General features: G+C 39.1%; 1 protein-coding gene across 1 annotated transcript in view; it reads right to left on the bottom strand.

Annotated features, from left to right (window-relative positions):
- The window catches only part of AFF3 (AF4/FMR2 family, member 3), a gene marked incomplete at its 5' end in the record, with an annotated part of 268,426 nt that overhangs the window by 125,938 nt on the left and 120,402 nt on the right, over positions 1 to 22,086 (bottom strand). Inside the window, one exon of the mRNA XM_010188239.1 lies at positions 4,069 to 4,155. Coding sequence (XP_010186541.1) covers positions 4,069 to 4,155 — 87 coding nt within the window. The remainder of the gene's footprint in view (positions 1 to 4,068; positions 4,156 to 22,086) is intronic.

Raw genomic sequence — 22,086 nt, 5'->3', positions numbered from 1 at the left:
ACGTGCACTTGAATTTAAATGCTATTCTAGTAGCCAACCAGGCTGTCAATAAAAGTAGGCTATTAGAACACGTTCAGTTTCAAGAATAGTGAATTTATGTACATAGACAAGTTTGCAGAATACAATGATTTTGATGGAAATACCCTCGGGTTTGTAAAAGTGTTTGAAACTGTTAAACAAGGATCTCACTCACTCTTTTACATTTTCATTAACCTCAGGAAGAATGCACTCTCCCCTTTAACTGCCTAGTACAGTATCTTACCTCTGCTATTGGCTCTACATAGTCTTAAATTTGACAACAGAAAAATATAGGACCTGTAAAATTTTCACTTTTCCTTTTAACTGGTTCTTTAAAATATATGACTTGATTCCCAACAAATTATTCTTAATAATAAAGGCTAACACAAAAGTCTCATATGGAAATACAGAATGTTCCCACTGAAGTAGGAAAGAAGTAAGACTTTAAGTAACCTGAAAAACAAAGGTGAAGTCTTCACTTTTGGAGATTATTTTCTAATGCATTTTCTCAAGCTTTTTAAAATCAACAGGAAAGGTAAAAGTAAATTAATTGAACACATAAAGAATAACATTACTATGATAACTAGCTTCTGCTGAGAATAACCACCAATAGCTTTGTGACAAGACATAAGTTCTCCTGGGGTGGATAAATTAATTCTCAAATAACAAAATGATGGCTGATCCCATAATATCACACACCCATAACCAGAAATCAAACACCTGATCAAACTTTCAAGACATGAAACCACAGTAAAAATGAAGAAAGAGAGTAAAGCAGGCAGCAGAATTAACAGCATTTTTTTCCCCGCACAAGAGTAGAGAATTAATGCTTGAACATGAAAGCTCATTCACACAAGCATCAAGTGAGCTCTTATTTACCAAATTTAATTATTCATTTAAAGTTTATTTATTAAGGTATTTTTAATGAAATTACAATCAAATAATGCCTGATCAGTTGTATGTATCAAAGTGTGTAAGAGATAGGAGAAAGGAAGGCACACACAGCTTGTCACATCACACACTGATTCAATTATCCTTAAGCTTTGATAAACAAGAAATAGAGACTGTCACTGCCCCTTCCTAGTATATTCAAGCGTAAAAATTAATTCCATAGAGAAAGAAAATTCAAAGTTAAGGACAGAATGTAACTTTATGCCCTCTATTACATAAAGGACAGTTCCCGAAATGTGCTTGCCCAGCAGCGCCATGCTGGGAAACCAACCGGGCAGTGCCGCATGTGTCAAACCTGACCCAGAATTTCCTCCCATTCTTGTGCATTAATGCAGACTTCCCATAATAATGAGGTATGATTTCATATACAGGTACAGCATATGCATGTACACCCCCCATCCACTAAGCATATGGTTATAGATGGAAACATCCATGCACACAGTTTCAAATATGCAATTCTGTTACATTGATGATATATAAACTTCAGTTATTTAGCTTTTATTACTAGAATGATTTCAAAACTAGTCTAGCTATAGTTGCTGTGGCCTTTGCAACTTTAATAGCCTAATTAATATATTTCAAGTTTCAAGCTGTCAGATTACTAATTACTTGAATTGCAGGTTAAAAGCAGTTTGGTGTGTATGGGAACGAATGATGCTGACTCTCAATTTGTTACAGACAAAAAAGTAAAGATGATTAGCATCCTTGCAACAGGGCAGGAGTCCTACAAGCTTCTCTTTTTCTCATTCCCAAAATGATGAGTATCTTTACACTTGGGAACTGTCTTTTGTTAAAAAGGATTGCAGCCTACTTGCTTCTCTGGCTGGAAAAGTCACTGCAGATGAGCTGAACTGATCTCTCAACACTGCCATAAAGACTGAAAATGAATTCACAGTACCATGCATCGCTTGGAACCAAGAGATGAAGCTGATGCCCTGAATTTAGCCTTTTAGCCTCTTTGCTGGCCTTGGCCACTACTTAACTGACAGTCCCATTTATCTGAATAATGCGCAATCCACAACAGTTTTGTGTAGTCCTCAGGTTTTAACAAGTTAGGACAGCCACGTATCTTACCTGTGGCAAAGCTTCCTAAGAGTTATGGAGACATCTCCTATGAGATCCAATAGAGATTTTACACCATGCTTTGTGAAAAGCAATAGCTAGCTTACGCATGTTTCAAAAACGTTTGAAAAATTAGGAAACCACTTTTTGCATTTGGGAGCTTGAAAAGCAGATGCCTTCTAAAGTCTGCAACTGTGCAGATTCAGAGTAAGCCACAGAAGTAGTTTTTAATGATTTTTAAAATATTTTAAAATAGATGTGGTGTCTTAACCACCAAATTAACAAGATCTATGGCCAGTAATACAGGATTTTTCCAGGACTCTCTGACTTTTGTTATGTGCTTCTTCCCCATTTCCAACAAAGCACTTTTATTTCTGACCATGCAGATCACCCAGGCCACAATACAGTTGTGCTGCTACTACATGTACAAAAGTATGCTCATATATTATTAGATGAAATCTCATCAATCTGAAGCTTAAACAAAATGGAAATTCTACTGTGGTAAGAGAAAAGGAAACCACCTAGAAAAGGCTCTTTAAAAATGAATGGTAGATCTCTGAAATGGCTCTGCTGTTCAAACTATTAGAATATTTCTCAGAGAGAGGCACGAACAGGCAGAGAGAAGATGAGAAAGTCAATATCAACCATTATTCACATATCTTTGCCCCATGGTCTGTGATTCTCCTATTCCTGTATTTATCACAGTACATTTAGCTGTGGGGAAGTGCATTCATGATGGCCACACAGATATGGTGCTAGGTGTAATACACTGCCCATGCACATCTGCATGGGTGCCACGCAAGCACATTGTATGGTGATAATTATGGCAGAAACTGCAGAGCTGCAAGCACCACTTCATTTTTGTCATCCATATCTGGACACTTCACCTGCTTGTAAGCTGCTGATCCATCTCTCTTCTAGTGGACCTACTCTAATGTAACAAGCTTCTAGCCTGCCTACCATCTTCAACCAGCTGCCTGTCTCCAATGAGCAAATAGACTGTGAGCTACTTCTTTTTATTTCATACCATGCCACAGATATTTTGGTTTACAACCCTGGTACTTCAAAATCATGACACTCTCATCCAGAGAAATGTTGTTTTAGTGTAGGCAAATCTTGAGGTTTCTTGGCTTTGTGGTTATAATTATTCCCTGAATTAGATTTTGCAGAATGGACTTAAAAGTTACCAAAAGAGCCTGCTTTGACAGGAGAAAAGCTATAAACCGCGTCAATACCATCTTTCAAGCTTGAACATTTCATGAAATAGGCTTGAGGCATATACAAACAGTATATGGTGATACAATGTGAAATTTTTATTGGCTTTTGCATAGAATAGCTGATTTCATTCCCTTCTGGCTTACCAAGCATAAACAATCTGGTTTTCTCAAGCTTGTGCCAATGAAGTTTACCATGTCGCAATGCATCCTTCCTCGGATGCACATACAGTACTGGAGCTGGTTTCAAGGGACCATCAACAGGACCAGTGGCTTTGGTTGGACTCAATGATCTTAAAGGTCTTTTTCAACCAAAACCATTCTATGATTTCTATAAGCCAGGCTGGTGTCAGGGGATGTATGCCCACTCCCCAGCCCCTGACTGCAGAGGCCAGTGTATTATTAAAGCCCATCTCAGACCTGAATGGTGTCAACAAAAATCTGAGCTAGTGAAGCCAAATGAAGCAGGAACAATGGATGCAAGCAGGAGCATCTTGACTCGCAGCAGCTGTATGTGCCCTGAGGTAACAGGAGCCTCAGCAGGTGCCTACAGAAGGCACCACATCTGCACACCCCATCAGGGTCACCTGTGACTCACACCTGTGACTCACACACCAGCATCAGTGCTGCTGTCAGGAGATATGTGAACAAAGTCGTGCAGTCTTGCAGAGGCTGTAAGCAGGGAAAAGGCAGGGGATACTGGCACACACATAGAGAAGGTCATCAGCACAGCTTCAATCTTAGCCCAGAGATCCCACACGCTTATGTAGGACATATTTTGAGGTGCAGGAGGCATGGTTCTACATAAGGTTGTGTGTCTTACCTTGTTTGGGAAGGGAAACTTGCTTTGTTCTGCCTTTCCTGGTGTATGAATAGCTGACAGGGGCGGAGGCCATGAATGGGTCATCTCCTGAAAAACAATATTGTAAAGCAAACTGTGTTTAGAAAGTCAATGGAGCAGGAGACAATGATAGTATATCAGTAGCAGGAGTGCCTGGGTAGTGGAATATTTAAGTTACTGCAGCTTCTAGGAAATGCCCAGTTTACATATAATCTAGACACTACATGTGCTATACTGATTTTTGTCACAGACTCTTGAGAGCAGTTCTTAAGCACCGTTTCATTTTCCTGAAGAGTTAATCCATCTTAAGTGTAAGAAGTTTGATTTTTCTGACAATTTGCAACCACATTTTAATCATACAATGTATTCTGGCTGATGAGACAAACAGAACAACTCTTTTTTGTAGTATGGGAACAGAAATTTCAGTTCATCACCAGGTAATGAGGTACCCACTAATCATGAAATAGATTTCATAGACAAGGTCAGGATGATAAACTTGTCCAATGATTAATTCCTAAAATTGCCTTTATCACTGTAAAGGAGTTAAATAAGTTCCTAACTGTAACATGTTTGTGCCTTGCAGGACACAGACACATGGCAAGCCCTAAACAAGGTGTGCTGCACTCCATGTTTTTCTCCTCCCTGTGTTGTTTTGAAGGACATTTTTAAACTAATTTTAACTAATAGACATGAGTAGCTTGACCTGACTTGTATGCAGTCATCCTTGACACAGCTTGAAGTAGCAGGTAGACACACATTCAATACCGTTATCATTCAAGTCTGAATGAGTCAGTCTTCAAAGCAAGGCTGCTTTTGGGGAGGTGTAAATTAAACACTTCAGACAGGAAGTTTGTTAAGAGAGAAGCTTCATATTCCCCTCTAGTGCAGGCTGTTAAAGGATGGGCATATTTTTTGACACATTCAGCACCAACAGCCATAATATATGGTACACAGAAACTTAACAGTATTAATATAAGTAGCATGGAGCATGAGAACCCTGAAGAGTCAGCTCATAAGTTTCAAGAGCTGAAGAGCAAATAAAATCCTGCCTAAGGAGGGGACTCGTTGACACTATCAAGAGTTTGCTTGGCAGATGCTTTGCTGAGTTTTGATACCATTAGCTGACTGTGGCATTGTTTCTCTGTGATATTCCAAGGAGTTGTGCTGACATCCACGATCAGTCCCAAAATAATACTGGAGCTATATTTCCATGAGTCATTCCTTTCTAAAGAGAAAAGAAAACGTTCTTGTTTGAAAAAAGGTGCGGGTGAGCCTCTTGCCTATCCTTTGTTAGTGGTGATGGAAGTGCCTCCTGACCCAGCATGGACTGAGCTGGGGCATTTTTTACACAGAGGAAAGCCTCCAGCTGTTCTGCCAATGAAAAGATCAGTCCTCTCAACTTAGTTTATTAGTAATAAATGTCACCTTTAAAGCATTCTTGATAAACAGTTTATTACCTAATAAAAACTATGTTCTTTTATTTTATTTGAGGCTAAAAAGTTACATGATTTATTATACTTCTGTAATCTACATGCGTGACTCTAATCGGAGAATCATCTGGTTTGCAGTTTCAGTATCAGAATTGCTTTGCTTTTCAGTTCTTTGAGGCAGATTGTTCATCTTATGACTTCCTTATCTGATAAGTGATAGCAATAGCAGTAGATAGTAATTTTTAATATACAGTAAGTTCTTTAAACTCAGGCAAGAAAAACACAGGCCACGAGATTGGTGTTTGCTACAAGCACCTGGCACACATCCTGTTGTTTTCAAAAGATTAAGGAATTATTAAGAAATATGTCAACAGTAAAGGTTTATGACAATAATTTGACAAAAAGGAGATTTGCAATGTGGACACTTAATGCTAAGGCTGTGATCTAAAAAGTACCACTTTCTCACCTGCATTTCTCCGCTTTTCCCTTATGGGACCACTTGCACAATTTATAGAAAATGGGATGTTGTGCATATAGATTAAAGGTGTTTCGACCTGTAAAACCCATTCACAAACAAAGTGTTTTTCCCTGCAAGTTGAGGTGCTGAGCCCAGAAGTACACACATAGGAATTAACTATGTGTCCCTTTCTTCTGAAGGACAATGCTTTACGTTTTGTCTGTCAATTGAAGAATCGGGCTACTAACGTCTGGTGGCTTTGACCTAAAGTTATCCTGCTTGTGAAATATGCTATTCAGTACTCATGATTTCCATCTTTCTAAGAAGCAGTCCCTCCAGGTTACACGGTGGCTGACCCCCACTGTCACCTTCAGGGAAACATCTTCTGAGAAGTCTGCTGTATGCCATGCAGAAACCAATCTGTTACAGCAGCAGAGCTCTTTCCTCCCACCTTGCCTGCCTGAGTCTGGCAATGATGCCTTCATCCAGGGAAAGGACCAGAGGGCTGATTAAAAATAAGGGTGACCTTTTTTTTTTGTCATGTCAAAATCTTTCATTTCTTCTTTTCCCCAAGATTATTTCTCATCCACACTTCAATGAAAAATGGCCTTAATGGTCTTTTTTTTTTTTTCAGCTAGCTTCTCTTCTCCCTTTTTACTTTGAGTTGTGGTATATAATAAAGCTTTCTACATAATTTAAATTTGATGTAACCCTTTCTGACACAAAGATTTAGTAAGATCACTGATATTTGCCAGGGTTAATAGTTGCCATTAACACGAACATCTGAATGTGAATTTACTAGAATAATATTTTGAGTTGTGATTATATGGTGTATTTATCACCACCCTTTGGAATTCAAATAACTATAAAATGAAATAAAACTAGAAAAAAAATATCAGAAACCACGAAAAATACCCTGAACTATAGGTTTTCACCACTGAGGAGAGGTAAGATTTAAATGTAGTAAAATATTTTGGAAAGAGAAACATTAAACTATGTGCACAGTCTCCTTCTGGCTGCCAAGAACAGAATCTCAAAAATCAGAAGAAAGGATTTAGGTGTCCAACAAGTGTCAACACTATGCAAGGTCAAGCAGAACGTCATCCAGAATATATCCCTGTGTGCCAAATCTCATGATTTTAGATATTTGAGACAGATTAAAAACACTAGTGGTGACATATGATTATATCAAGATATTTTTTCAGTATATGGTGTGAAATGTTTGAAAATGTAAGCCCAAATGGCAACTATCTTGGTAATTAAATAGAAAGGATTCAACTTCTATTATTAAAATAAACTTTCATGCACAGCTTCTCTTTTCTGCTCAGCTAACTTGCTTGTCTTTGGAGTTTGGGATTGGGAGTGTTGGCATAAGGCACCCACTGGACTGAAAACCATGTTTCAAATGGACTTATGAAAATTTAAATGTACTTAAGTTCCTCAGCACCTTCGAACTGGTACTAGAACACTGATGGACACAAAAGATTTTTGAAATTAGGAAGAGAAAAAAGCAGGGATTTTTTTTATTTTATTTTTTTTAGGAAAAAATCAAACAAAAAAATAAGTCCAAAACACCTGGCACCAGAAAATGTTCCTGCTACTACAAGATAATGGTCTAATCTAAAGCCAATTTAGATGTTTTGCCAAACTTAATCAGGTTAACCTTTAAGTCCTGAACAATGTTAATGAAATGAAGCATTGAGAAGCCATTTGGGGTCTAGAAGTGGGTAAAACAAAGATATCTGGGTCAAAGAAGGAAACCCTGATACCCTCTTTTTAACACACATTTCTCGCCGTGAGGGTTGCAGCAATGTTGTTTCATGCTGACATCTTTGCAGTGGTGGTGATGGCACGTCTCATTCACACACATTTTTTTTTTACCACCCTAGTCATCATCTCCACCTGTAGTAAATCAGTTTTCAGCAGTTATCCATAAATGTCCAGTTTTACAAGCTATAAAGGTCCAAGCCCAGTTAATCGTAGTCAATGCGCTAACTTGGCTTTTCTTCTTACTGAAGGGAAAACCTTTCAAATAAAGAAATCTATAGTATTGCGTATCTTTGCTCCAAATTCAGTTTCCGCAGCAACAATTAAGTAACAAGACATTTCTTGTGGATTAATGACTGCTTGGCAGTGTTTAGTTTGGGGCTTTTAACCCTAGCTTGTAGGTAATTTTTCAGGAAAAGTACCATGCAGAGGTAAATAATAGTATTCACTTTAGACTTAAGGCTTAGCTATTTATCTCATGCCATCAATCTTGCTGTGTGGCACTTGATGCCAGGAATGGCTGAACTGATTCAGAAAAATTGTAATTAATAAAAAGTAGTGAGATCGGTATCATCTAGATTTAATGTCTAGCCGCTTGTATTACCTTACTGTTCATTTACTGCCAAACCCAGAACTTATCATCGAGCCATTAAGAAAATTGACTGTTTAATACTCGTCTTTGCTTATGCTCACCTAGCGAATTTTTGATTCATAATATTTTGTCTCTCCACAGATGATGTTTTAAGAAATGTTTGTAGGGTCTCATAAAGGACTCTGTCAAACACCTTTAGAAAATTATTTTAGCTGGCTCAACTTGATCCACTGCTATACTGACATGTCACAGGAATTACAGGAGATTGGTGAGACACTATTTTCCTTCGCAAATACTCTGCTGGTTACCTCATAGGGACCACAGGGGCTCTCTCTTTATAGTTACCTACACTAAAATGCATATTTTAGGGAAACATTAGATATATTTGTTCAGCTGGAAGTAAAGGCAATGCAAAGGTAATGCAGAGCTTTCCAAGACCCCTTAGCAAGTGAACACAGGACATAGTTTGGGAACCTCTAACCCAGTTACTCTCTTGTCTTAATAATTTTTAAATTATTATCTCTAAGCAGGAGATTCTGTTTTTAACTGTTGTCAGTTGGCAAAAATCCCTTTCAGTTCAGTGAAGCTACACTGCCACTAGCTGACAACATGGCTATGATTTTAGTGTCAAACATCCAAAGCAAAGAGTCTGACGCTGAAACTTTTGGAGACTATGTTGAAGTTGACCGCATTTAACTAAGATAAGGTTCCCATAACATGAAAAGAAAATTTTCTTTTTTAAAAAAATTATTCCTCTAGGATCTGTTATTGCTGCAACTTTTCTAATCCAAATCTCAAATATACACCTGTAAAATAGAAAGATAAAGCTGTTTCCTCGTTTCTTTACCATGTCACCTCTCCAAACTACAACTACTTAACCCTTTTTCTTCTTCTTCATAAACACCGTAGTTTTCTTTGAGCACTTGATAATTTTTCTCTTTCCATATAAGCATCTCTTATTTTGTTATTATCCATTTGGTAACATGTTATTCAGAACCACCACCACTCAACGAAACATCTTCCCATTTCCCAGCTTCTCTTGTTTCCTGGTTTACTTCCTTTCCATCCACTTATTTGGTCAGGTTTTAATTTACAGTTAATATTTACGTCATGTATGATGCAAAATGCTTTCTACACTTGAGAGAAATGACAAACACGGTTTCATCCACCCATTAACAGAAGGATCAAATAAGGGAACTACTAAAAGCTGCCTGTCAAGGAGCTGAAATAGCCATAAGGACACCATTTACACCAAGCTTGGTGCCAGTTCAACACTGGACCTCAGTCAGGAGTTCTTCTGTGTCTCCTACTCCTGCTAAAATGATTGCAAAGAGTCACTTATTTCATAGCAATCTGCTGCAAAACACACTCTACCACATTTCCCCTTTGGCTCCAGTCCTTCAAATGCCCTGTTGCCTTCTGTAATATGAATTTCTTTCAATCGGCTTCCTTGGTATAACATCCAAAGATATGTGACAATCCAGGAGAGAGCACCTGTCAAGGAATTTTTTTGTTCTAAGCAAAGAAATAAAGGTAATTGTGTAGCTTGTGACTACGTCATTTGTGCTCTGCTTTGCTCTTCAGACCTGCACGGATGGGCATCAGCTGAAATTGCTTGATAGAAACATGACTCTGTGGATGTGTGTGCGTGAGCGCCTGTGGGCTGGGGAGAAGGAAAGAATAAAACAGAAATTAGGCCCTTAGAAAGGGAGAAGGTCAGATATTTTGCAGACTGCAGCATTTAAGAATGTGTTCAGCATTAAATCTCCAGATGTTTGGTATCTGTAGAACTAAACCATTCCAAATCATGAACATTTGCAACGTGATCTGTGGATCAATTCACTCTACAGCAAATCACAAATGCCAGCGCAATAAGTGTCTGCTTGGAATACGTTATCTCTGCTTTAGTGGAACCATCCTGTAAATAACCTGCAATATTTAGTCAAGGTTCAGCAATCTAGGACAGATAAATGCAAAAGAAGGCTACAGCTGCTTACTTATCAAACTGACTTATGTAGGCCCTTTGTTGTATGATTATAATTCTTTAACAAAGAGTCTCACAGATTTTTATTCATTTTGGGGGGACTAATTGAGCCTATAAGTCCAGAAGAAGCTATGGATACTCAAGGGAGATGTAGTTTTATTCTAAGAGCAAGCGTTATTAGGGTATAACCCATGTCATGCTCTCTCATATCAGGGTTTAAGACAAAAAGATTTACCTCTAACTATCAGAAACTGAAGAACATGTCCCTATACAGGTAAATCATGGAACACAATTTAGATGGTTTCCTTAAAAACTTTTAATTATGCTTCACTGTAATAAAAAAAGGACAAAATTTCTTCTTTAGTCACAACAATGAGTTTCTGTTCTTAGTTAAGAAACTATGTTTTTAAATTAATGCATGGGGCCATATGATATGACAAACTGTCTGAAAACCAGCCTTGCCTGGGCAAGCTGAGATGATGTGGTTAATCAAGGTACAATCTTTATTAGTGCATTAACCTCCTGCACCCAAGGACTGTGGATTCTAATTCCTGAATTGCCATGCAAGACTGATGCAGCTAGTTTTCTAGTCTCTGTTGGCAGCAAGCTAACAGAAGTGGCTAATGAAGATGAATAGCTGCCTCTTGGGAGCAGGAGGAGGAGAAAGAGGAAAGGAAAAGACCTAGGATACTTCAAGGTCCAGATCTCTGCATGATTTCTGATAATAATGAAAAAGTGCACATAGTCGACATTTTCAGAGATCATAACAAGCATGTTAATTCTGCAGTCTGCTAACAAAGCAATGGCAGTGGTCTCATGATTGCTCTGGAAACATTTCAATAAGTCAAAACAAAGGTTGTTGAAAATAAAGACCAGGATACTGGTCAGGGTCTTATCCTGTTTTTGATGGATGATTATATTAATATGGACAAAGGAGCAGACAAAAAAATGCCCAAAGCTAAAAAACAGACACATTTACTAAGGAAAACATCTGCAGTTTGAAGAAGACAAAAATATCATCATGGTAAATATTTAGCAATACTTAAATATCTTTGCCACCAATGCATGTAATGTGCTAATATAAACATCCCTTTATTCCAGACAAAAATACACTGCTAAATGTAAGGAGGTCATCAAAGCAAGATTTGTGGGGAAAAAAAAATCTAGCTTTTTTGAAACTGTCAAATTTTTCAAGTTTCTTATTTTGTGGGAGGTTGGAAGCTTTCTGATAGGTAGAGTAGTAGCCCTGGTTCACCCCCTGGACAGAAGGTGAAATAGCAGATCATCAGTTTGGTCTAATCTGTTCTTAGTTCCAGTCTTTCATGTTCCTGAAGCCAGTTTAAGAGGACTGGGGGTACCATAAAGACTTACTTGGCTCCTGGGAACTGGGGGGCCCATACAAAGAGCTCTTTTGTGCACCTGCAGCAGAGATTCACCAGTGGGTATGAATTGGTAATTTTAGCTCAGTTTGTTCAGCCAACTGATTATTTCAAGCTTCACAAATTTGTGGGTAACATAGTAGTGCCTGTGTGCTCTGTGCACAAGTTACAGGCAGACGTTACATGAAGTAAATACCTCGTGCTCCAGGTCAAGTTTTAAGGTGCTACTGGAAAGCCTTTCGGCTAACGTACCTGTGAAGGCTGCCAACCAAAACAAGAAGAAAGCAAGCTTCTGTTCTGTGCTACTACAACAAACTTCTCGGTCAGTGTGAAAAGATTACAGAGAGGGTAAGAAAAGACCATAAAAAGAAAAAAGTCAGAATTAAACTATTAGAAGTGAAATTGCTGTCAAATGTGGCTTATGAAGAGTAGCTCCAAGAGGTTTTGCTCTCGCAGTTTCTAAATGGTATTAGATGAAATGTGAAAATTGCACCAGACTGGGACCCCAGACTGTGGAGCTGAGCATCAAGACAGGGACTCGACTCTCCTTCCCTTTTCCCTGCTGTAGCACAGAGAGGTTCTGCAAGGCAAAGCAGACAGTAAATCCTTCCCGGACAACCTTGCATGGATGTGGCTGACTGCAATTAGCAAACAATTTTGTTTATGATGCTCTGACAACTTGGGGAATCTGTTCATATACAAGTCATTTATTCTGAAAGAGATTAAGAAATCAGTGTAGCACTGCGTGCTTCAGTGTATGTGAATTCAACCATCTGTTCTCAAGGTTGCATCCTGTGCCTCCTAGATCTGAATTGACAGAAGGATGTTAAATCTTGATAGTTCGTATTCTTGAAGTAGCACAGCAGCACAATGTGATGCCTGAAGCCAACGGAGACTAGTTCAGAGGTGTACAGAGTTGCACAGACAAACTCATCTCCACAAAGGAAGAATACAATATATAACTGGTAGACTGGGACACGGGACCCAGAAAGCAGTAAGAGATTCCCAGAAGACAAGTAACTGAAAATAATTAAAGAGCCTGTTCCATCATTGTGCATTTGCAAATGTAGAGGTAAGTAGCATAGTAAAACTGGCGAGGCCAATGCTGGAATAGCCTGTTTCTTTGACCACATTTTTTCAAAAATGCTGGAAATCCTGAGAAGGTGAAAAAAAGGAACAAAAAAAATCCCAGATATTTACAGAGATCAGCCCTGTTACACTAAGAGCCATTGTGCTGATTTGCATAAGCATCTTCATAGGTGAAACAAAAACCTCTAACATGACTTTTAGAAAACTTATTTGTAGCCAACTGTCAAGTGTCCCAAAGTAAAAATTAGAATCTACACTCAACACTTTCAACAGGATTCACAAGACATGTCTGAAATAATCAAGGTTGTTCATGCTTAATAGGAGTATATGTATACAAAAAATCCAAATAGCTCTCAGTGGAAAATTGTTGTCAGTTCTCAATAATAGAAAAAGAAGAAAACCACTAACTTCTTGGACCGTGAGCCAATGGATAGAAGGACAAAAAAGGCAAGCTGAAGTTAGGAAAAAAAGAACAACTGCTCATGAGCTGGCAGTTCACTGCTGGAAAGCAGTGCTACAGAGATGCCTGTCTTCATCTCTTGAAATCTTAAGATCAAGAAAGGATGCTTTTCTGAATGATATGCCTCAGCCAAATACAACATAATGGGCTCAAAACAGGGTAGAGTGGCTGCAGTTATCTTGCTTGTTACACAGGTCAAAGTGCTAGTCAGACTGAGTGATAAAATACACCATTCAGACTCACGCCTAAAATGTACCTAAGTGGGGTTCTTTATTTTGGAGCTTCTTTTACAGTCCATCAAAATCCTTAGCCTTTATGCCTCTCAATACAGGCCTTGTAAGTCAAGAAAACATGTGAAACATTTGTGTTCACATGTGAATGCTCAGTACTCACCACAAAAGCAGTGATTAAGAGAAAGGGATGTTCCACTATGTTTTAGAATAGATAGAAACATGAGTTTGCTCTTTCCTTATGTATCAGTAATCTATTTCCCATAGTTGTCCCCTGCTGCTTTCGATTGCTTAAGGTCCAGATGCATCAAAGTAACCTTGAGGATTAAACTGAAGGGGTCAACACGATGAAAGCATCTGCCCATCACTCTTGCTGTAGTCAGCAGAAAGATAAGACTCCAGTATGGGGTACATCAGCGGTGCTATTACTTCAGCTAGGCTGCCTCGATACTTTTTCTTAGACCATCTCTTAGGTTATTTCTCTGTCTCCAAATCTGAGAGCATTATCACATTTCTGTATTTTGGCCATCTGCACATCAGGATGAGAGTCTAGCACACGTAAGGCCCTCTTCCCCTATGTTTCTTGGAAACATATCTACTGCATGTGACCTTTTAATACCTTCACATTAAGAAGACATTGGTGTTTCAGAAAGGTCACCTGTAATCCTCTAAAATGTTTTCCTTAAGTATACAGACAACCCAGTATTAGGTTTTCCAGTTTTAATGTTGTGAGTAGTGAGAAGTTTAGCTGGCTGACTACTACCTTTTTCTTTTAAAAAGTCACATTTGGACACTGTCTCAGCCTGGAAAAGCAGTTGGACAGCAGAGGAGAGCTGAGGTGCTCTCCCTCAGGCACCCAGCCTTGATCCCTGGAGTCAGGACCAGGGTGTGCAGAACAGTATTCCAGCAGGTCTATGTAGGCACAGCCACTAACCAGGGTGGCTTTTTGCCTCCTGTTGTCTTCAGTAATGCACCTGTCCTCTTTCTCCTGGTCTCTGTACTACCAACCTCTCACCTCGGGATCTGGGGAATGAGGTCTGGCCAGAAGTGGGAGCCAGATGCAAACGTTCTCCTCCTCCCTCAGAGGTCCCTGGGCAAAGAACTCAATGGATTCTTCTCAAGAATCAGCCACCCACACTGGAAAAAATACTGTGAGGTGGCAAAGCAGGGCTTGGTGTTAAAGTCAGAGGATGGTGGTCCTGCTCCAAGGCTCTTCACAGTGCAAAAGGCTGGCTGGATCCTGCTACACTTGGAAAACTGAGTTAATTGCACTTCCTTTTCCCCACACGTAGTCCAATTCCTGTATGTATATGTATGTTATAATGTTTCTGGGATGAACATTATCTTGTAGCATGTACATGGCACTGTGCGTACTTAGGCTATGATTTTGTTCAGAAGTTACCAGGAGCTGCAGGTTTTGTTGACTTTTAATACCAGCATAAGTGAGCAGAGATTCAGAGCACAGTCTCTCTTAGAAAAATTATTCGATAACTTTGGGGCATAATAGGTAGTAAAAAATTACTTCACAAGCAAAGCTTGCACAGTGCAATGGTAGAGGTCCTCTACCAAGGATATTTTATCCTCTACCAAGGATAAAACATGTAGTTGAACCTCCTCAAAACCACTACTGTGCCTTGAACTGCTGAATTTAGTGATTTAGTGATCTCTGAATTGACAGAAACTTTTGTGCACAAGATCATCTGACTGTATTTTAGATAGGTGAAGTGATCTCCTTTTCTTTCTGACATCTTCCAGTTCTGGTGTTTGAAGGATTTTGTTGAAAATGTGGTGTCAAAAGCACTATGGGATAGGAAAAGAGGAAGAAAATATGTACTGTAAGACTCTGCAAAATAACTGAAGAATTTAGTAGGGAAGTCCCAGTGGATGCACTCTCCATCCAAAGTCCCATGAACCCTGGCCAATGCAAACTGGACGCAACAAGGCTGGAGATTTCACTGTTGAGAGCAGAGGCACAAATAAAGCCTGAAAAGTGATAAGACCTCAATCCTGCTGCTTATGTTCCAGTCTTTGCATGGCTTACTGAGGTAAAATCCTTCAGGCTTTTGGTAGGCCTTTAATCAGGGCCTTCTACATCTCAGTAAAGCATCTGGTAAGCAGGGCACACTGAGCCGCTGTTATAACCATTTTTAATCTGTTTTGCAGAATCAAAGCAACAAATTAGCAGGTGCAAACAGATTATTTGTTACACTCATCTGCAGGTTGTATTGGCTGTTTAGGGAAGAAGTCCTGCGATGGGGCCAGTCAGAGGGTGAGGGCAAAGGGCACTGCCCCTGCTTGCAGAGCTGGCACAATCACAGCTTCTGCGCTCCAGAGCTCCTGCAGGCTCCTACTGCAGCAGCCTCAGAAAAAAGATCTGGACCTGCACACCCGAAAAGACTGGTAGGGGTGAGGAGAGGGCTTGAGGCCAGTCCCTTGTTGCTGAGTAGGAAAATGTTAGGCTTGCCAGCAGCATGGTGCTTTTGGGAGCCCTCACGAGGGCGTTGTGCACAGGCAGGGAGCCTGCCCGGGCTGCTGCTGCTCACCATCATGTACCAGGGAGCCAGCGCCAGCAGCATGAAACAGCACTTGCCACATCCCCTTGCTGCATGAGGTGGCCTTCGGGAAGCTGTCGGATGCAGAGAGTGCCCCTTTGCTTGCTCCGGTTGTCCCTAGGCAATCTGGCACTACTTGTTAAAAACGATTTTAAATTGTGCTTCTCTTTAGCTGCAAATACACTCATGGAGCAGTGGAGGAGAGCAATCCTTAACTGTGCAGTTCACTCATATCTAGTGTTTATATTAAGTGGGTTCTTCAAAGCTATCATTGTCTCAAGCTCTGCCTGCTTTAAGACCTGAAATAAGAACATGTACTGATTTTACACACTGGCTTTCATTTGCAGGGTATTCTGCAAACTTGAATTAAGCATCCCACCACAACTGTAATCTCATTAAGTACCATACTATAATTACGAGGTAAAACACAAAACTGGAATTAGGGTTGAAAGAATCTTGAGCCAGAAAATCTCATAAGAAAACCTTGTTGTGTCCCTGTCCTGGCACAAATGGTTCTAAGGGTGACAATGCCATTCTGTGACTCCACTTGGAAAAAATAGTAGAAGGTATGAAAATACAAACTGAAGCCTTAATTCTGCTCCTAAAGCAAGGGTTTTGGCTTCATCCATTATACCATTTATTTCATTAAGAAGGAGAGTAACACTAGTATCTTACTCATTATTGTAGGCACTATATGCATAAGAAATTTGCATCTATTTTAATAAAGGCAATAGTTTTAAACCACTTTAACATAATGAGCGTTACAGATTGTATGACTGCTTTGGTTTTAACTAAAACCAAATACATTTAGATTCATCTAAATTGGTAAAAGCCAAATTAATTGAACGGAGAGAAAAATAAACAGAGCTTTGAAATAGTTTGTAAGTAGACCTGGTTGTGAAACAATTAAACTTGAACTGGTTAAACATCCCTATGCACAGAAAGCCTACAAGGACTAGCATATTGCACTGCCTCACCATTTGTATGTCTTCTCCACCAGTGCTGTACCAGACTCTCAGCACAAAGACAGCTTGGTTTTACAGCTAGAATGTTATGAAAAATGATGCTAACAAAAGTTTTTACAACTCTCAAACATTCCTCAAGATGTTTGCCAGCAAACAGTAGGTGATTATGAAATTATAGGCTGCATCATGACAGAGGTGCGTGGCGAAGTAACATGGTTACAAATGCTTGTTTATTTTTGAGCTCTTAACTACACATGATTTACTTATCCACTTTTCAGAAAAATTAACATTCTTTTGCTGTCATTTAAAAAAATGAGGATGTATATATTTTTTTTCAATCTCACAGAAATCATGGGGAAAAATTAAAGTAATACATAAAGAAAAATGAAAGAGGACACACCATTAGCACTTTTAAATTATTTCTAGAAAGCAGGAATCAGGAACAGCTGCCTTAGCATTGGAAATTTAAAATATTAAAAGTCATGAAAGGCTGTTTTGTGGAGTACATGTTGATTTCTTTTGATTTCTCTTCAGGAGAACCATCAAACTGCAATTCACTGCAATAAGAAGGTCCATATAATGTCTACATATCAATTAATTCCCACTTAAGCCTTCAATGACTTTCCTACCCAGGAAAGGATTTCACCCCTGTTGATTAAAGGTCAATTCTTCTTTTACTTTGAAAAAGTTTCTTAGTAAAACAAAACAGTGGATATACCTTTCAAAGCTTTAGTGTATGTAGAATCCCATCAGAAGAAAGATCAAAATATAGAGCTTTTTTTCCCTACCAGCAATAAAAGCATAAATAAGGAACATCCTCAAAAATGAAACGGAGACAGTTGGAGGTTACCACAATGGTAAAATAGTACTGTAATCATGAGCATTTCATGCTTTTTGTGTGAGAAAAATGGGATCCTAGAATTATGCCAGGCGGCTTACAATAATCTGCATGGGCAAGGCAGTGACATCTAACCGGCGTGTGTTGAGAGGATCTCAAGGTGACTCAACTAATGCAACTCTGTGTTCAGAACACCAGACATAAAAAAACACCAGTAGCACAAACCTGGTCCCTCCTCAGTACTGAATTACGTCAATCAAAGGGAACTCTGGTTACAGCAAGGCAAAGCAGAGAGAGCTGCCAGGGTTTGGCCGATTATTCAGCAAACAGAAACACTCATAATACCTGCGTGCATGGCAGACTGAAGTTTTAAGAGAGAGTATGTTATAAAGTGAGATGAGAAGAGATAAAAACTGTACTTTCAAATTAATCCTTTAATGCCAACTAGCAATAAAGCTTTTAGTAGAGTCTGTTTGGCTTTATTGATAGGTTCAATGTGTTGAATCCCTATCCATATTTTAGCCCCAGTGTCTAGATTCACATCGCTGTTGGTTTCTGATGCTTAATCTCATTAGTACAGCTATTTGTATTGATATACCCAATAAGGTTGCTAATACTACCTTAGCTAAGTGTTATTTATTGTATCTGTATATACAACAATATCAACACAGTCAGCACTTGAGGGCACCATTAAATTCAGCCAGTGTTCAGCGAGAGATTTAATGATGGATTTAATAGTATTAAATAGGAAAAAATGCCCTTGGCCTTTACATTCTCATTTAAAAACATATAAAAAAGTAGTAATTCAGGCAGTTATACCTCTTTCAAAGATTTTCCTTTAAATCACACTCAGCAATATAAGATCAGCTGTACTTTGGCTGTTGTTGTAACTTGACCAAAGACAGCAGCCTCTGGCCTATCAGAATTGCCAAAACGTTGGCAAATTCAGCTCCCGTTCCTACACCAAATATGGGTGAGTTTACCGCTAAAACAACGAAGGCAAAGGTTGGTGAAAAATTAACACAATGGCATTGTCTGTAAACTACATTATAGATTTCTGTTAGCAACAGATGTAAGAAGACCAATGAAATACCTGGACGTCAGGTTTTTATGCTGGGGTTTTTTTTTTCATAGAATATAGATAGGCTAGGGTGTTTTTTGTACAGCAGTGCTTCTGCTGAATTTTCTCATAGCTTTTAGCTGCATTTACCTTGCTTGCTTTCAGTCTCCATATGTCTGTTACTGAATGGACCTACTGATGCTCTCTATTCCATCAACAAGAGAATTTCACCCAAGAAAGGCATGTGGATGGCTCTTTTTTTCTGTCTCTGAAGCAATTTCACCCTATAGGTCCAAGGAACTAGCGCTCAGTTCAGCACTGGAAGCTTTCTTCATACGGTGCCCAGCTGAGTCTGTCTCCTCAGATCCAGTATGAAACTACCAAGGGAGTGGAAGAAAAATGCTGGAAGACAATGATGCTTTTTACATGACCCTTACCAGTGATTAGAGGGTCACTTAAGCACCTCAGAATTCTTCCCAAGCTGGGGAACTGTGGGCCATATGTGCGGGCTCTCAGCGACTTCCACAGGTAGAACTGAAATTATATCATCATGAACGAGCAACTGTTCAGTCTTAGGCTTTTTTTTTCACTTGTTTTCAGTGTCTATAATGAAAAAGATTATACAAACACTTGTACTAGCAATATGAATACTGACAATTAAAAGATAGCAGTAAAATAATCATATTTGAATTTGAAACCAAATTAAAAAAGTTTTCCAGCAATTTTGGCATTAAAGAGAATATGCATCAAATCAAAATTATACTTCCACACACATGGGTAATAACACTTAAAACTAGATCCTTAGCAGCAAATCATGCAAAAAAAACCCCAACAACAAAAAAAGCCCAAGTGACTGCTTATCAGGAAACATTCACATTTTCCTCTGCAATTTCCCTGCTTGTGAATAGTTCTACTGACACAGCTACTGGGGCATTTAGAACAAAGTTGCTATATAACATCTTGCAAGATAATGTACCTAGTTTAAAGCATGAGTTATGCAACAGAGACAAAGAAAGGGACAGGTCATTCTCATTTCCTCATGCATCCAGACACATTGGATTAATTATAGAACATTATATAAATGTGGATGTGTTTGATTCCACAGTGCTTTCAAAACAAAGGGTAAAATGTTGCTGATGTTCAGTCACATCACTGGTGGGGAAAAGCCATATAGGGCACACAGTTCACTGCACAACAGTAAGGAGTTGGGGACCGGGTTAAAGGAAGTATTACCCAAGGATAAGAAGAAATCCCATTTCTTATCAGACAAGCCCTCAGGTCTCTGATGTCATTTCAGAACATGGGATTTTGGCAGTTACAGATACAGCTAACATCCTTATACAATGAAACATACGTTTCTCAGTTTATCTATTTCAGAAAAATGAGCCAATACAGAAAACTAGATTTCTGCTTGTGCCATTAGAGCCAGGACTACTGCATCCACCTGCACACTCATAATTTTTGGTGCATGCAACCTTGGGTAGATCCACAACTAAGGCGTAGTTTATACACCTGTAAGTGTGGTGCATATGTAATACAGTTATTTTGCACAGCTATTGTGGACAATGAAGAAGTGACATTTAATTATTTTTTTCAAAAAGGATCCCAAGTGTTAAGGTTTGCTGAGAAAGTAACAGTACAGGTACCACAGAGCTGTCTTCTCTTGTAGTTGACAATGAGATGTTTTTTAATCATCTCTAACAGAAGACAATTCAGTATTAGACATTCCTGAAATGGCTTTGTAGTACTTTGCCATATTTGTGGTGAGTCTTTCAGAGCTTTTAAGTCTTACTTCTGTCCATGGGTGCTCAGAGACAGCTCCTGTTCAAGTGAATGGAAGCTGAATGTCCATAAATAGCAAAAAAAATATAATTTACTAGTGGCAGTAAGGATTTAAAAATGCTTGAGTAGGCAAAATCCCTTCCTCAAGCTGGCTGCTAAAATGTTATATTTTAAGAGATTGAAAAAGGTTCATCTAGAATTTGTTCTGTTGGTTAAATAATACTTACACAGGCTTTTGCATGCCGATTATGTATCAATTATTGTATAATTGCATCATTACTTTAATTAGATTAAATTACATAATTGGGATGTATAATTACAGAATGAGGGGGAAAAAGGTAACTTACCCAACATTAACTGTGGTTCTTGAAGAGGGGCTGTCCACACAGGTTTTTGCTTCAGGGAGAAGTTTCTGGTGCAGGAGACATTGGTTTTCTCTACAGTGGCAACACCTGAGGTGGGTCCAGGTGCACCATCCCCATCCAGACCCTTTCAGGAGCACCAGCAGTGAGATTGTCATGGGAAGGCCATTTACCACTTGGTACCTTCACCAGTGAGGTATGCCAGGGGCCTGGGCTCCATGTCAACAGGGAGGGGAGGAGGGTTTTGAGGTCTGTGTGGAAAACTCGTCATGAAAAACCACAGTTAGTGTCAAGGAAGCTGCTCCTGTTCTCCAAGTGCTGGTCCACAGAGACTCCATTCATGATAAAAAACAAGCTGTGTTTTAAATCTAGATGTGGAAGGAGAAATCTTACCCAAAGAACAATGGGGGAACAAATTTATCAGCACTGGCCTCTGATTTACCAACTGGAATTGAGGACTTGGAGAAGTAAAGGAGTAAACAAAGCATTAGGAAGCAGGTCTGAGTATCTCAGCAAATGGAGAAGAATGGGATCTCTCTGGAGGACACTCTTCAGTAACCCATGGGAAATAGGAATACCATCCAAAAATTACTCGGACAGGTGTGCACACACGGATAAATTGGCTTCTAATCATTTAAGACTGGACACCTGAGCAATTTTGGGGGATCACCTGAATATGCCAATCCTACACACATCAAATCATATCCTGCCACCTTACTTTGTTGTGAGTAAACTGAGATTTTAGGGAAGAAAACAAGTAGATGGCTAAACTGATGGAGTTGGAGATCAATGTGAGACCTTCGGAAGTCTCTAAAACTATCAGCAGGTCGTGGCACAATCTAAACACAACATTTCCAGTGTTGAACTTATACTGTGTCTGATCTTTATTCAAAGCTCTCAGAAGAATGAATTCTATAGGGTTGTGAAGTGACTAGAAATTTTATTTTTCCTAGATATACAGGTTTTAAAGATTCACTTTTATACCTTCAGAAGTCATAGCAAAAGCCTGTGAGGAACGTGATCCTGAATCTGGAATGGCCTGGTAAGGTAGAG

The sequence above is a fragment of the Mesitornis unicolor genome, unplaced genomic scaffold (genome assembly GCF_000695765.1).
Source record: "Mesitornis unicolor isolate BGI_N332 unplaced genomic scaffold, ASM69576v1 scaffold9967, whole genome shotgun sequence".
In the NCBI taxonomy this organism is placed as follows: Eukaryota; Metazoa; Chordata; class Aves; order Mesitornithiformes; family Mesitornithidae; genus Mesitornis; species Mesitornis unicolor.
The sequence above is the reverse complement of the archived record's forward strand: the minus strand, read 5'-3'. Positions and strand labels throughout refer to the sequence as shown.